Raw genomic sequence first — 13,804 nt, 5'->3', positions numbered from 1 at the left:
TCTCTGTCCCTTAGACCTGCAGGGGACTACAAACAAAGTGACCTGATGTGAATGTTCATCCCCTCTGCCCCCCATTTTTAACTGCAGTCACAGTTACCCTTGTGTCCATACTAATCCTAATTTAATGTCTTCTAGCCACTCGAGCTTATATGTGAAAAATCTATAGGTACTTGTAATAGACCTCTGGGCGCTGGGGAAGCATTGCGACGCGTGATGGAGTGCTTGGCATCTGGAATTCTGCTTCCTGGTAAGGGCCCAATGAACTCCAGGAACACAAAGGGACGGCCAGCCCACCTCAACACTTAGCTCTTGCTGTAGGATTACATGAGAAATGCCTGCTGTGAACTCTGAACCTGCCTTTTTCTTTAAAATTAAAATTGAAATGAAAGGATTTTGCATAGTGGTCATTCTGTGAATGATGCTGCCACTGCAGGAGAAGTTAACGGGGAATGTTAGATCTGTTATAAATTAACCCCTACCTCATTAAGGAGTTGCAAGTAAATAGACTTAATGACTATCTGGTTCCTACAGACTCAGAGATGTACATATCTATTCAAATTCTGTGTTTTCCCCTAGCCCTACTGATTTCAGTTAATGTTATCACCCATGTGCAGTGTTTACCCTGATAAGGTCTGTGGCCACTGCAAGGATACAAAGCCTGGGTTCAGTGTGTGTTGTGTGAGGCCTGCCTCCCTGCTGGAGAAGGGGTGCTGCCCCCTGTGCAGCAGCTGTGCTCAGCTGCTGTCAGTCCCTGTCTGCACTGCTGCTCCTTGCCCTCAGTAATCCCCGTTCCTCTCCCTGCCAGGGGGCCCGGGGCTGCACGACCCCTGCGAGCGCGAGCCCACCGACGCTTTGTCTTACATGACAGTTCAGCAAAAAGAAGCCATTACACACAGTGCTCAGGTAGGGAACTCTGTGTGTGCTGCAGCAGGGAGGAACTCGGCTCTTTAGCACTGTTTATTCTCTGCCAGGATGGCTTTGTTTTCATGGCAGTCCTGACAGTTCTTGTGCTGTGCTATCCTGGAAAGGTTAAGCCATAGTTCAGGAGTGCAAGAGTTAAATGTGTGTGAAATCTTATCCTTGCAGAGCAGTGGGATGTCTGTGCACCCACCTCTGCTCCCAGCACAGAGCCCCTGGGTGGGCTCCCTGTCAGTGTGCCCTGAACTCTGTGTTACAGAAATTCAGGAGTTTTATGTTTTTAGACATTAGCATTTTCCACAGCTATTGCAGAGACCAGCTGTAAAAGCTGTCTTCTTGTCTGTCAAAACCACTGAAGTAGTTTTGTATCTAAAAATTTACTAAAGAATTTGGGCAACTGAGGTGAAATCCTGCTGTGATTAATTTGTGTTTCTACTGTCCCTTTTAGCACGCGCTCCGATTATCAGCCTTTGGGCAAATCTATAAAGTTCTGGAAATGGATCCCCTCCCATCAAATAAATCATTTCAGAAATATTCCTGGTCAGTAACTGATAAAGAAGGTAGGTATTATTTGTTCCAAAAGTCACTAATTGGGCAGTAAACTAGGAGTTAATTTAGAATGGGTGAAGTTCTGAATTATGTGTTGTGAATGTGAAGTAGAAGCTTTTCTTTGTTATATGTGGGGTGATTTTTTTTTTAGTATTTCATTGTGAGAATAAATCTGGAAGTTCTGTTCTCTGGAAATACCAAGAGACAGAGGCAGAACAGCCATAATACAGCTGATGATTATCTTTAAGTACAAAATCCCTTGGCAGCTGAAGAGCAGAAGTAGTGTTTGATTCTTATGCTGGTGAGGAGAGACTGTAGAGATGTCAAAAAGCATATAATGAGTGTCCATAATAGGAATTACTCAAAAATTCTTCCTATAAGAAGGAGGAGGTCTTGCTTAGACTAAATATGGCAAACAGCACTGCAGGTTTGCAATCCTTGTCCCACACCTGGTATTGGACTCAGAGATCCTGCCTGGCCTGGCAGAGTGAGCAGTAAATCAGTATTGGCTTTCATGGAGCAATAAGAAAGCTGTGACTGATGGATGAGTTCTTTCCTCTATAAACAAGCAAGGAACAGTGTGGGACTAATCAGACTCCTGCTGTGGGATCGTGTTTTCCTAATGGCATGTCTGTGTTACAAGGAACTTTATACCCTAGGTAGCGGCTCCTCGGCTCTGAAGAGACCGTTCGAAGACAGCGTCGGGGATGAGAAAGATCCAAATAAAAAGATGAAGCGTAATCTGAGGAAAAGTAAGTGCAGCACTTCTCCCTTCCGTTTTCAAAGATCTATTGTACAGGGGGAGCTGCTTTAAAAGCTTCTCTGTGTTAGTGTGGTAGAGCATGTGAAAAAGTCTTTGCAGAAGAATTGTTGTCTCTATCACCCTGCATCTGGAATGTCAAACACATCTCTGTGCATCTGAATTTCCCCTGACATGCTTTACTAACTGAATGATTTGCATTTTTAAATGGGATTACCCACAAGTTACACCAGAACTGAAGCTGCCCAAGCAGCTGAGGTATTTTATTGGTAACATCCCTGTATTGTGGGGTCTTTTTAAAGTACTGAGTGACTTTGCTGAGTGAAGATTGCACTCTCTTCAGTCTTCCCCTTCCTGAGTTAGGTGTTGGTCTCTCAAGATCTCCCACAAGGAAAATAAAATATGTAGTCTGCAAAACATTAATGTTGCACATATGAATAAACCAGAAGTCTCTTGGCATTGCTGGGATCCAGTCATTCTGGGATCCAGTCACTCTGGGGGCCGTTTTCATTGTGCTGCTTGGATGCCAGTTCTGGATCTGGTTCCCCATTAGCTATAAACCAGAAGGAATTACAGCTAGCTGCCACAGAATGGTGTTAACATAAAAACAGGTCATGATAGTTGTTACTCCAAATTAGAATGGCTTATTAAAGACTTAACAGCATTATGGTTCTCCTCACCCTCTTGAGAGGCTGAGGGGTGGTTTTGCTCCTTGATACAGACAGAAGGCACTGAAATGCAAACTGTTTCATTTTTCTGTTCATCTTGTTTTGTTCATTTTCCTTTCCCCTCCTTCCCCCACCCCTTCTACTATCTTGTACTAGTACTAGATAGTAAAGCAATAGATCTCATGAATGCTCTGATGAGGCTGAACCAAATCAGGCCAGGGCTTCAGTATAAGCTGCTGTCACAGTCTGGTCCAGTCCATGCCCCAGTCTTCACAATGTCTGTAGATGTTGATGGTACGACTTATGAAGCATCAGGACCTTCTAAGAAAACAGCCAAGCTCCATGTGGCAGTGAAGGTAAGGCAGCCTGAAGTAATCTGCTAACCCCACATGAAATGTGCTTAGAACTAGTAATATGAAAGCTCAAAATTAAAAAAAACTCTTTAAACTGAGCTGCTTGCTGTGTGCTCCAAAGAGAGCTGGCCATGGTTCAAAGAGCATCACTGGTTTTGTGCTAGTGGGGGGAAGAATTTCCTGGGGCTCTACAGATCAGCTCCTGTTGCAGTGGACTCAATGTGGTGGTTAAATTCTGGATGGGAGGGGTTCAGTTGTGTTCTATTCTACTCCTTCCTCCTGTTGGTTTGGAGATGGCATGTTGGTGCCTGCTTCTTTGTCCCCCTCCCCCTGTGTCCATTCCTGGCTCTTGTGAAACAAGCTCTGTCCTTGGTGCCTGAAGAGCCCCTCTGTACTGGATAAACCATGTCAATGATTTATCCAGTCAAACTGCCAGTAGGACACTGGTCTCATTCAGAGACTGGTCAAGCTGCTGCTGCTTCCTGTAGGTGCTCTACATGACAGCAGGAAAGACTGGAATGCCCAGTGTGAGCATCCACCAGATGTGCTTGGGGACATGGCTTAGTGGTGGGTGTGGCAGGGCTGGAGTCATGGATGATTGGACTCAATGATCTTAAAGGTCTTCCCCAACCTAAACGAGTCCATGAAAGAACATCTGTTAATAGAACTGCTCTTCTGATAGGAACAGGCCCATCTGTCATTCTGTGCCTCATTTTGTTTTGAACAAGAATTTCCTTTTTAGAATCTTCATCTGGCAACTTTCTGCTTTCCTTTGATTTCAGTTTTGAAAATCCCATTGTCCTATGTGCTTTCAAGTTCAAAGTGTCCAGAAGTATCTGAGGGCATGTGTTATTCCTCCAGGAAAAGTAGCTCTCTGCATGTGTGTCCTTCCAGACCTTCTGCCTCGTTCTTTTATTTTGCCTTCCTCCCTGCAGTTTATAAAACAACAAAAAAAGCCCCAAAACCCCACTTGCCCTCAAAAACTGTGACTGCTCTGCCCTTGAACCTCTCTGCGTCAGCCAGATCTGTGCTGGTGCCGACCCAGCTCTGTTTTCTCTAAATTTACACATCAAAACATCCGCGATTGGAGCCAAGAGGAAATGGGTGGTGTGGTTGAGACTTGCTTTTTTTTTTTTCTTTCTTTCTTTCTCTTCTCAGCAGACTCAGACCCTGCCTTCTCAGTCTTATAAGAGGGAATAATGTGAGATTTCACTTTCTAATCTGACCTTTTTAAAATGCAGAAACCCTGAAGACAACTGCATGGGAGCTGAGCTGGGGGTTACCCAGGCAGTTCTCAGCTCAGGGTTCAAACACACTCATTTCTGCAGACTTTGTTCTTGGCCCTAAATTTTCAGCAGAGCTTCAGGTTCCTTTCAGTTTCCTTTGCCCTGTGTGTGGTAGCTCTGTGCAGTGGTTAAGGGAAAGGCTGGCCTTGCTCATGGAGGATGTTTTTGAAGGAACTGAGCTCCAGAAGTACCATCTTGTACAAGGCTTTAACTCTCACAAGACTGTTTGTCACGTTTGCCCCACAGTCCATCTCTTGATCTGTCCATAGACACAGAGAGGGGAAAATTGTGCATGAAACTATTTCCTTACAAGGTCATTAAACAGTGTCTTTAATTTCTTACTTTACAAGGAGTTCTTGAGATGATGAATGATGCTCATGAGTATCTTTGAGATTAAAATTCTGCTTTGTGTGGATTTCACTTTTGGAAACCTGAAATTATTTTCCCCATTGATACTGTATTCCCTACTGATAACCACAGAAATGGATATCTCCATTTCAAACAGGAGAAAATTAACATTCTGAACAATCTGCCTTTTTTAAGAGGATAGTGGAATGTTTGTTGTGATCAGCTTTGTATTTGTTCCTGTTCTGCTGCCTCTGTCACAGTTCATCTCATGGGGCTTTGTTGTAGGTTTTACAAGCGATGGGGTATCCAACAGGTTTTGATGCAGATGTGGAGTGTGTAAGCTCTGATGAAAAATCAGACACTGAAGGTAAAAATGAAACAACGTCTTCAATCTCAAGCAATAATAATACTGGCAATTCCACAGCTGACACCTCCGCTACCCTAGAGGTGAGAATTGCATTGAAAGTACTAAAGACAGGTGTGGGGTTTGGGGTTTCACTTTTCATTTGGTTTGGTTTTTTCTGTTCTACTTGGCAGAATGGTAAAACATAAATTTCTTCAGTTGGGAGACAATTTCCAGACAGCGTGTAATCATGGATAACTCAAACCACATACATATTCAGCCCACTGAGAAACTTCCAGAGAAATGGAAATGGAGTATTTTTAACACAACTGCCCCATTTTTATCCATAGCTGAGAGAATTCTATTGCAGCTTGGCCTGATGTGCAGAGATCTCAGCTTTACCTTGCTTTCCAAACAGTTACAGACATTTCTACTGAAACACGTGACTCAGGGCATGAGCTTTCTTCAGTCTGAGCTCAGCAGTGCCAGCCCATAATTAGATGGAGCAGCAGAGACTGTGCAGGGCTGGGAAGGCCAGTCTCCCCTTCTGGGGTGAAAGTTTTCTACTTCAGGGAACTCGACACCACGGCCCCACCTTCAGCTTCACATTCTCTCAGGGTTGCAGTTCCAAGGGCAGCTAGTGTCACGTTTAGTTTGTGCAGGCACCAGAGCAGGCCATGAGGACAGCAGCCCTCCCCAACAGAAATAAATGAGTGTGACTTCTGTGACACCATTGTTTGTCCTCCTGCCCTTCTTCAGAGCCTTGCCCTTTGCTGTGCCAGCACTGCAGGTTGTGCTGCAGCCAGGGCAGTGTTACCTGTGGTACAGCTGTGCAGAGGTTTGGCTGCCTGCCAGAGAAGGCTCTGAAGTAACACCCTGCATGTCTCTCTAGGTAAGAACTCAGGGTCCCATACTCACAGCAAGTGGCAAAAACCCAGTGATGGAGCTCAATGAAAAGAGAAGAGGTCTGAAGTACGAGCTCATCTCCGAGACAGGAGGAAGCCACGACAAGCGCTTTGTGATGGAGGTGAGTGGAGCAAGGTGCACTGCTGAGGGGTTATTAATGGTGTAGGAGAGTCACTGCTGCAGCTCACATTCTTTCTATTTTCCCTTTTGCAATGCACATCTGGGGCAGTGATTTCTCAGGTTCTGAATCTCATTGCTGCTGTGAGGATTGAGCCGGGGAAAGGAACAGCCTTTCTACTTTAGGAAGATGCTTTAGGAAAATACAGTGAGAATTAAAACTGGGTTCTGACAGCCCCAAACTTCATGACAAGGAAGACTCCAGAGTATGGCTAAATCCAGTATCCAATGAGTTGTACTTGTAGTTCCCAGATTCCCAGTACCTGTGACACACTGGTTCCCAGGATCACCTTGGTATCCTCTTGCAGTTTCAAATCTAGACTCAATAGAAATTTGTCACATAAAACACTAAGGATGCTTTTTCCTACTGAAATTCTTTATGGGTGGCACATCAACTGAGTGGGTGCAGCATGGTGTTCCTGTGGATCAATACTAGGCATAAACTCATGTCTTAATTTTCAGGTAGAAGTAGATGGGCAGAAGTTCAGAGGTGCAGGCCCAAACAAGAAAGTAGCAAAAGCAAGTGCTGCATTAGCAGCACTTGAAAAACTGTTTTCTGGGCCTAATGCAGCAAATAACAAGAAAAAGAAGATTCTTCCTCAGGTAAGAACTGTCATTTTTACATTATCCCAGCTCTGGGTTGTTTTTTGATACAGAAGGCAGCATTCTAGTAAAGTGAGGTTAACACAGGCTGGTGTTGCCACGAGCTGCTTGTCTGGGGGTAAAATCCTGGCCCTGCTGCAGTTGTGTGGGTTCAGGAGGCTAAGGGAGATGTAAAACCAGTGCTGTAGGTTGAGGAGAGGAAAGTTGTAAGGAGGTGGGAGCAGCAGAGAGAGGCTCAGAAGGCAGCAGTGTTCAACCATGCCCAAATCCCAGGTAAATAAGGCAGAGTCTGCAGGAAGGGACTGCCAGGGCTGAGCAGGGGGAACGTGCTGGGCTCTGCAGGCAGTGGCAGGGCCAGGGCTGGGCTGTGTCCCTGTCACTCACATCCTCTGGCACAGCACTCTCCAGTCTGTGCTCAGCCAGCCTGGCACATCAGGCATGTTTACAGAGCCCTCTCAAAGGGGGTGATTTAATGCAGGTGGCCTTGTATTCCAGCAACACTTTCACTCTCTGAACTGCTATTTTTTGTCACTCTGGGCAGACTAAAGGGGTTGTCAATACAGCTGTTTCTGCAGCAGTCCAGGCTGTTCGAGGCAGAGGACGAGGTGCTTTAACACGAGGGGCATTTGTTGGGGCAGCTGCTGCTACTGGATACATAACACCAGGTAAGGCACCACTCTTGTTCAGTATTTGTCTGCTGGGGTGCTCTTTTTCACCTGTGCAAGGGATTTCTTTAACCATCTGAGATGGAGGAGAAGGCTTCATGGAGGTTTAAATAAATCAAAGAGCTGGAAAGCTGGCAGAGTGTATCCTTTATGAGTGTGCAGCTCAAAGCTCTGTGTCCACAGAGCACACAGTTATGGGCATAATGGCTTTCCTGGCTTTATTATTTTATGATTTGTCTTCATAGTTGAAGACATGCCATGGCACATATCCCAAAACTCTCTTTCTACCTAAGAACCTTCTGGATCATGTGCTGGTTAGCATTAGGAGTGCCTTTTCCAAGAATCCTTTGTGAACACAAAGTCAGCAGGCTCAAGAGTCCCTGAGCTCCCAAAAGCCCTCTACATGAATTCCACCTGGGAGCATCTAGTAGTAGCTTCTGTGGTGGCCAGAAATAAAATAATTTCTTTTCTGGCTGATGGGAAGTCATAACCCACACTGCATTGTTCTGATTAGCAGAAACAGCTTCTGAAGTCCAAGGGCTTTTGGTTCCCATTTCACATTTTCACAAGAAAATGTTCATGAAATGGTCACTTTCTCCATCCTCAAATTACTTCTCAAAGTGCATTTTCTTTGCAACTCTACAGCATGTCTGAGGTTTGTGGGTGACATGTGAAAGGAATCCAGACATTGTTTTCACTTGTTAGAAGAACCGCAGATTTGTAAGAATGAGATGCTGGAGATGTCTTAGTCAAAGCAAATCCTGTAGTAGCTTCCAAAAAATAACACTTCTAGTCCTCATGCTCAGGTTTCCAGATTACAGCTCGAGCTCTAATTACACCCTCCAGCAGCTGACACGTGCTCATAGTGCAGCCCTGCTGTTTGGGAGCCTTCCTGCCTGGCACCATTGGCAGCATGTCCTCTTCATTGTTCCTGTATGGTCATGTCATTTTAAATATTAAAAGCCAGTAATTCATTTTTAATGGCTGTTAACATTGTTTTTGGAACTGTCTGTCTGCCTAAGGAGTCATTTAAGAGACACTTTAATCTGCCAGGGGCATGCTTCTTGCCAGTGTGGAATTTTTCCAGAAATAAGTTTAATTTCCCAGTTGCTGTAGTTAAGCTTTTATTGGCCTTGGCCTTCACAGATTATTTCTCTCCATCCCCTATTCTTCTCAGAAATCTTTCACTTTTTGGAGTGACACTAGAAGTCTCACCCTAAAAAAAAACCTGTAAAGCCTTCATGAACTATGGACATGTAGAAACTACTGCTGGTGTTACTTGTATTGCTTTTTCTCTCAAGTACTCCAGAGTCACCCTCTGCTCTGTTTGTGTGGAGGTGTTCACATGTCTTCTGTGCAGCTCTGTCTGTTAGAAATGGCAGAGAAGGCAGAATTCACAGGAGCTTTACTGAGGGGGACGTGACATCTGCCACAGGCGTCCAGAGTTCTTTTTTTAAAGGAAATTGAGGAAAGTGGCTGTTCTCTGCATAGACTGCATCTGTGTTTTAAGAAGAACATAAGCAAATATGGGATGTCTGTGTCACACCAACCCCATGTTCTGACAGTGCAGACTTAAGGGATTCAGTGGAAAAGAAAATGCTGAGGAAATGAAATAGGGGATTTTAACTCTTTGATGCTGAGGCTTGAGAAGGTCCCTGACAGTTTATTCTTCAGGCCACCCCATAGGAACACTGCAGTGTTTTCAGCAATATTTGTATGTATTGGGGTGAGTCTGGTTTTGCCGTGCTCCTGCTTGAGGCACAGAGTCCCTGCCCATGTGCAGGGGAGCACACACTGACAGGCAGGGCAGGCAATGACCCCTTCCCTGCTCTGTTCCCTGCAGGCTATGGAGCACCCTACGGATACAGCACAGCCGCACCAGCCTACGGTACGTACAGCCCTGTCATTAACGTGTTACAGGTTATGCAGAAACTCTTGTGGCAGTCCAAATGTGGCAGTCCAAGGAGAAATTCAAAGAGATTTAAGCTCTTAAACCATGACAACAACACCACTTTTATGCCATAACCTTGTGGTTCTTTTTTGGTTGGAGTAGCTTTTTGCCTCTGCTTTGCCTGGTCTGTGGAAGGACTGCTTGTTCTAATTGCCTGTTCCCTTCATACTGGAACCCAGTCCAAGTAGTTCCCTTACTTTTTACAGCCAGTCTGTGCTCCATTCAAAGACTACCAAGGGCCTATTTCAGCATCTCTGACCCAGATTTAGCTAAATGGCATTACAGTAACATTGGTGAAATGTTTGTCCCCAAGTGTAAATGACTTGTGGACAAAGCTCCCTTAATGCTGTCAACTCTTTGAAGTCTGTGGGCAAATACCTCCACCCCTGCAGGCTGAACCACCACTGCTTGGGACACCAGGATGGCTTTTGGGTAGTTGGTACTGGTAGCATCAGTCTGTGAGGCAGCCAGGACACAGTCATTTGCCACAATGCTTTTCACTATGAAACATGTTCTATTAGGCTGGCAAAGCACTGGTTTCATGGAGATTGTCAAATGAGCTGATAACCAGAGAGCTGTGATGGAAGGGTTTTTCTTAACTCGGCTTCTCCCTCCCCACTGGCTTGTTTTATGCTGGACTAACAATGCATTCCTCTAACCGGCCCTTTTGGTTACTTTGAATGAGGTTTATGTGGCAATGGGAGCAGGGCAGTTTGGAGTCAGTGATATGTCCTGGCACACACAGTGTGAGCCCACCAGGACCAGTCCCAGCAGCCTCTCCTGTGGCAGGGACTGGTCACAGTCTGCTGCTCAAATCACTGGTGTGTTTCAAGACCTGGAGTTTTTCATATGGGAAACTTCTCCTTTTTAGCATTTCTAGTAAGTCATTCCTCCCAAATCTGTCTAACTTGGGCAATACCAACTCCCCTGGTATCATTATAAAAGTTAAAAATATTTTGAAATGTCAATTACATGACTTTTCTAGAGGTATGAGCTCCAGCAGGGCAAAAATGCTGCTGCTTTATGGAAAAAGTTTTCTTTGCCTGACTGGGACCAGCTGGTCCAGTTCTGTCCTGAGAGGGAGAATGGACCCACAGGCTGTGCTCAGTGTGGAATTCTGCCCCAGAATTGGAGCAAACCTCTCTGGTTTTACACCTGCTGACTGGCCCTGTGCTCTGACAGAAGGGCAGCTGGCAGCAGGGCTGTCCCATGGAGTGTTGTCCTTTGTGGTGCATCACACAAGGAGCAGCAACATGATTTCTCAGAGAAAAATGAAAGGAAATTTGGTTTGGGGATGGATTTTTTTAAAAAACCCTTGGTTATTTCAAGCATCAGTCTCTAGGATTACTGGTATCTGCATGTCTGTGTTTTTACAAGCAGTGACACACTGTAACATGAGGAATCCTTTCCCTGCTGAAGGCAGGAATACAACTGTTACCAAGTTTCCTTGCAGCTTTTCCTGCTTTTTTTCATTCATACCTTTTGTTTTTTTGGTTTTTTTTTTTCTTGTTATGCCGATTTTGGGAGCTGGATTTTAAGCACTTAGCTGTATATATGTGACATATCACTGACTTCAAAGCATTGTGGAATTGGATGCCCCCATTTTTCACATAAAGAGTTTCTGTTATTAATGTCTTTATGATTGTGATGCCAAGTTCTGGGATAATGCTTTTTGGCTGTAAGGTAAACATGTCTCTTTGCCTTTGTAAGCTGTTGCATGTTGGGAAACTTCACTTTGATCATCTGGTGCTCTGAAATACCTGCTGTTGCTGCTTTGTGATTTCTAAATGGATACATAGGTTAAATACTAGAATTTAAATAGGCAAGATGAAAAAACCAAACAAACATTTAATTGTGCAGAAGTTTGTGAGGCCACAAGAACTCTAAAATAATATGAAATCAGGCAGATGTCAATCTTTCCAGACTTACTACTTCAACACAGGAGAGGAAGTGCAGAATAAGGAAGCAGATGTAGAATTTACTGTAGGTGCTTGATTTTTGGCTGACCTACCTGGATGCTGATCAAAACTGCTGAACAGTTTCCTTGAGAGTTGTATTTTATGCACAGCAGTGCCTGAATAGAATATCTGCAATTGCAACTGGCCTGTGAAATTACCTCCACATAGAACAAGCTAGTAGAGATTAATTACCATAAAGATTATGAAATAGAGCTTCAAGTCTAAATACACACTCTGCTTTTGAGAATATCACTTCCTTTAATTTTATCAACACCAGGACAAAAATAAAGCAGACTTTAAGCTATAACCATCTGTCTGAACTAGTGCAAAGTGGTGAAGTGTTACTGTTTATGGGACTCTGCACCCTGACATCACATTGACTGACTGATCTGGAAAAGGTTAATGAGAACACTACTGTAAACTCTTATCTGACTTTCTTGGATTGCTGAACTTATTTGGAGTCCTCTCCCTTTCTTCTCTCTGTAGGTTTACCCAAGAGAATGGTTCTGTTACCAGTTATGAAATTCCCAACTTACCCCGTTCCCCACTACTCATTCTTTTAGCAATGGCAGAAGCTAATTCCTATTGATTGAACAACACAGTACAGTACAGAATGTTAGAAGAAAAAAAGCCTTTTTATCCTGTTTTCTTTGAACACATACTTGAGCAAAGTCATTTGTAAAGAAACATCTTTTTCCTACTTTTTGATTTTAACAAAATGCAAATTTAGTTCTCTAAAACTTGAAAAAAATGTTCTGTGAAATGTTACCTCATTTTCAAATAACTTATACCAGCCTTCTGTTATAGGGAAGAACTAGAAGCTTAAATCTTACGTTTTAAATGAAGTATCCGATTATGTAAAATTAAATTTGTGAAGGATGTATAGAATATAAAACACTGATCACAAATAAACTGTTTTGTTGTAACACAAGAGTACTGCCTGTTTCCTAATGCAGTCACACAGACTCAATTAATGACCTGTATCGCTGTAGGGTTATTAAATGCAGGGCATAGTTCTTTAAAAAACAAAAATAAAAATTAAAAAAAAAAACAAACCCACATGATAGAAACTTTACAGTTAACATTTAACTTTGTAAATATTATGGTGTGTAATAAACTTAGTAAAATATGGGTTAAAATATTGTTTTATCTTATTTTTTATAGTTAAGCATCAGTACCTGAGTTTCCTTATAGATCAGCATACTGTAACTGTGACTTTAGACACAGTCTTAATTATCCAAGAAGACTTTTCACTCATACACAAAATGCTGAAAAACAAATGAAACAAAGGGAATTAGTCTGTCTCTGTATAAGGCTGCATTCTGTGAAACAAGTATTACACAAGTATTAAAGGAAGTTCCCACAGCAGGATGTAATTCCAGGGATACACCTCACACCTGTATTGCCCAGAGAAAGGACAACAATAGTGTTACAACCAGGATCTTTAGAGCTCAAAAGCTACATATTTTCCTTTCTTTTCTGGTTTTACAAAAAAGAAAAAGAGGAAAAAAAAGAAAAAATTTCCACTTGTTCTTGTGGCCTTCTTCACTTTTACGATTGTCTGCCCACCCTTGATTTTCCATCCACCATTTCTACAGAAAGCATTTTATTTGTCAATTGTATATTAAACCAAAGGTTCTCCTTTCCCCCCTTACATTTATAAGAATCTAAAGCAGCAACAAGGTCCCCATGAAAACTTGCTATTTAATTGTCCCAGTTCTTGTTGAGTGCTGCTGTGAAAAGTGACACACTTCAGCCATAGGCCAGCACTTTGTTAAGAGTTGGTGCTCAAAGCCAGAGTCCTCTTTTTGATGAGGAGTGTGTGCCCCTGTCTGAAATTCCAGGCCAGGCCCCAGCTCCACGATTGAGTCTCCATGGACTGTGGGCTGCTGTGGGCTCTACCAAGGGATTCCAGTGCTCTTTATTAAGGTATCACCCCACAGATAAGCAGCATTGTTGGTTGCCCTCTCTCCTCAGCCCTTGCCCGTTGCTTTTCCATAGGCTGGCTTTAGTTGCTGCTCTTCCAAAGATGTGCCTTTATCCCCTGTTCTCTAACAGCTGCTGAGGCAAGGGGAGCTGTATCTGTCGTGAGGGTGTTGTAAGAGCAGTGCTTAAAGCAATGTAAAGTTCCTCCTCCCCACAGCCCCTTAGAGGGAGAGAAATATCAGAAAACCTCAATGAGGGGTGGCTCATAGGACAAGCTGCTTTCCCTGGAATTAACTGCAGCTGTTATTCTTAAGCTGAGTATTTGTGCTCAGGAATGAGTTTCCATTTCCATGGTTCTCCTCTGCCGTAGCTCTCGCTTCCCTCTGGTGTCGG

At 43.6% G+C, this 13,804-nt stretch overlaps 1 protein-coding gene across 9 annotated transcripts in view; it reads left to right on the top strand.

Moving 5' to 3' along the window:
- Nucleotides 1-13,804, top strand: part of LOC117005565 (spermatid perinuclear RNA binding protein) — a 59,515-nt gene that overhangs the window by 34,627 nt on the left and 11,084 nt on the right. For 3 of the 9 annotated variants that reach the window (XM_033077350.1, XM_033077353.1, XM_033077349.1), the window contains exons 8-17: nucleotides 136-247; nucleotides 806-903; nucleotides 1,367-1,478; nucleotides 2,127-2,219; nucleotides 3,052-3,251; nucleotides 5,168-5,329; nucleotides 6,118-6,252; nucleotides 6,771-6,911; nucleotides 7,453-7,576; nucleotides 9,420-9,464. In XM_033077350.1, coding sequence (XP_032933241.1) covers nucleotides 136-247; nucleotides 806-903; nucleotides 1,367-1,478; nucleotides 2,127-2,219; nucleotides 3,052-3,251; nucleotides 5,168-5,329; nucleotides 6,118-6,252; nucleotides 6,771-6,911; nucleotides 7,453-7,576; nucleotides 9,420-9,464 — 1,222 coding nt within the window. Of the gene's footprint in view, nucleotides 1-135; nucleotides 248-805; nucleotides 904-1,366; nucleotides 1,479-2,126; nucleotides 2,220-3,051; nucleotides 3,252-5,167; nucleotides 5,330-6,117; nucleotides 6,253-6,770; nucleotides 6,912-7,452; nucleotides 7,577-9,419; nucleotides 9,751-11,971; nucleotides 13,599-13,804 lie in introns of those variants that run through there. The other 6 variants (XM_033077347.1, XM_033077346.1, XM_033077348.2 and 3 more) reach the window with 3 other exon arrangements.

This window comes from Catharus ustulatus, chromosome 21 (genome assembly GCF_009819885.2).
Source record: "Catharus ustulatus isolate bCatUst1 chromosome 21, bCatUst1.pri.v2, whole genome shotgun sequence".
Taxonomy (NCBI): Eukaryota; Metazoa; Chordata; class Aves; order Passeriformes; family Turdidae; genus Catharus; species Catharus ustulatus.
Note: the sequence above shows the minus strand (reverse complement) of the source record. Positions and strands in the feature narration are given on the sequence as shown.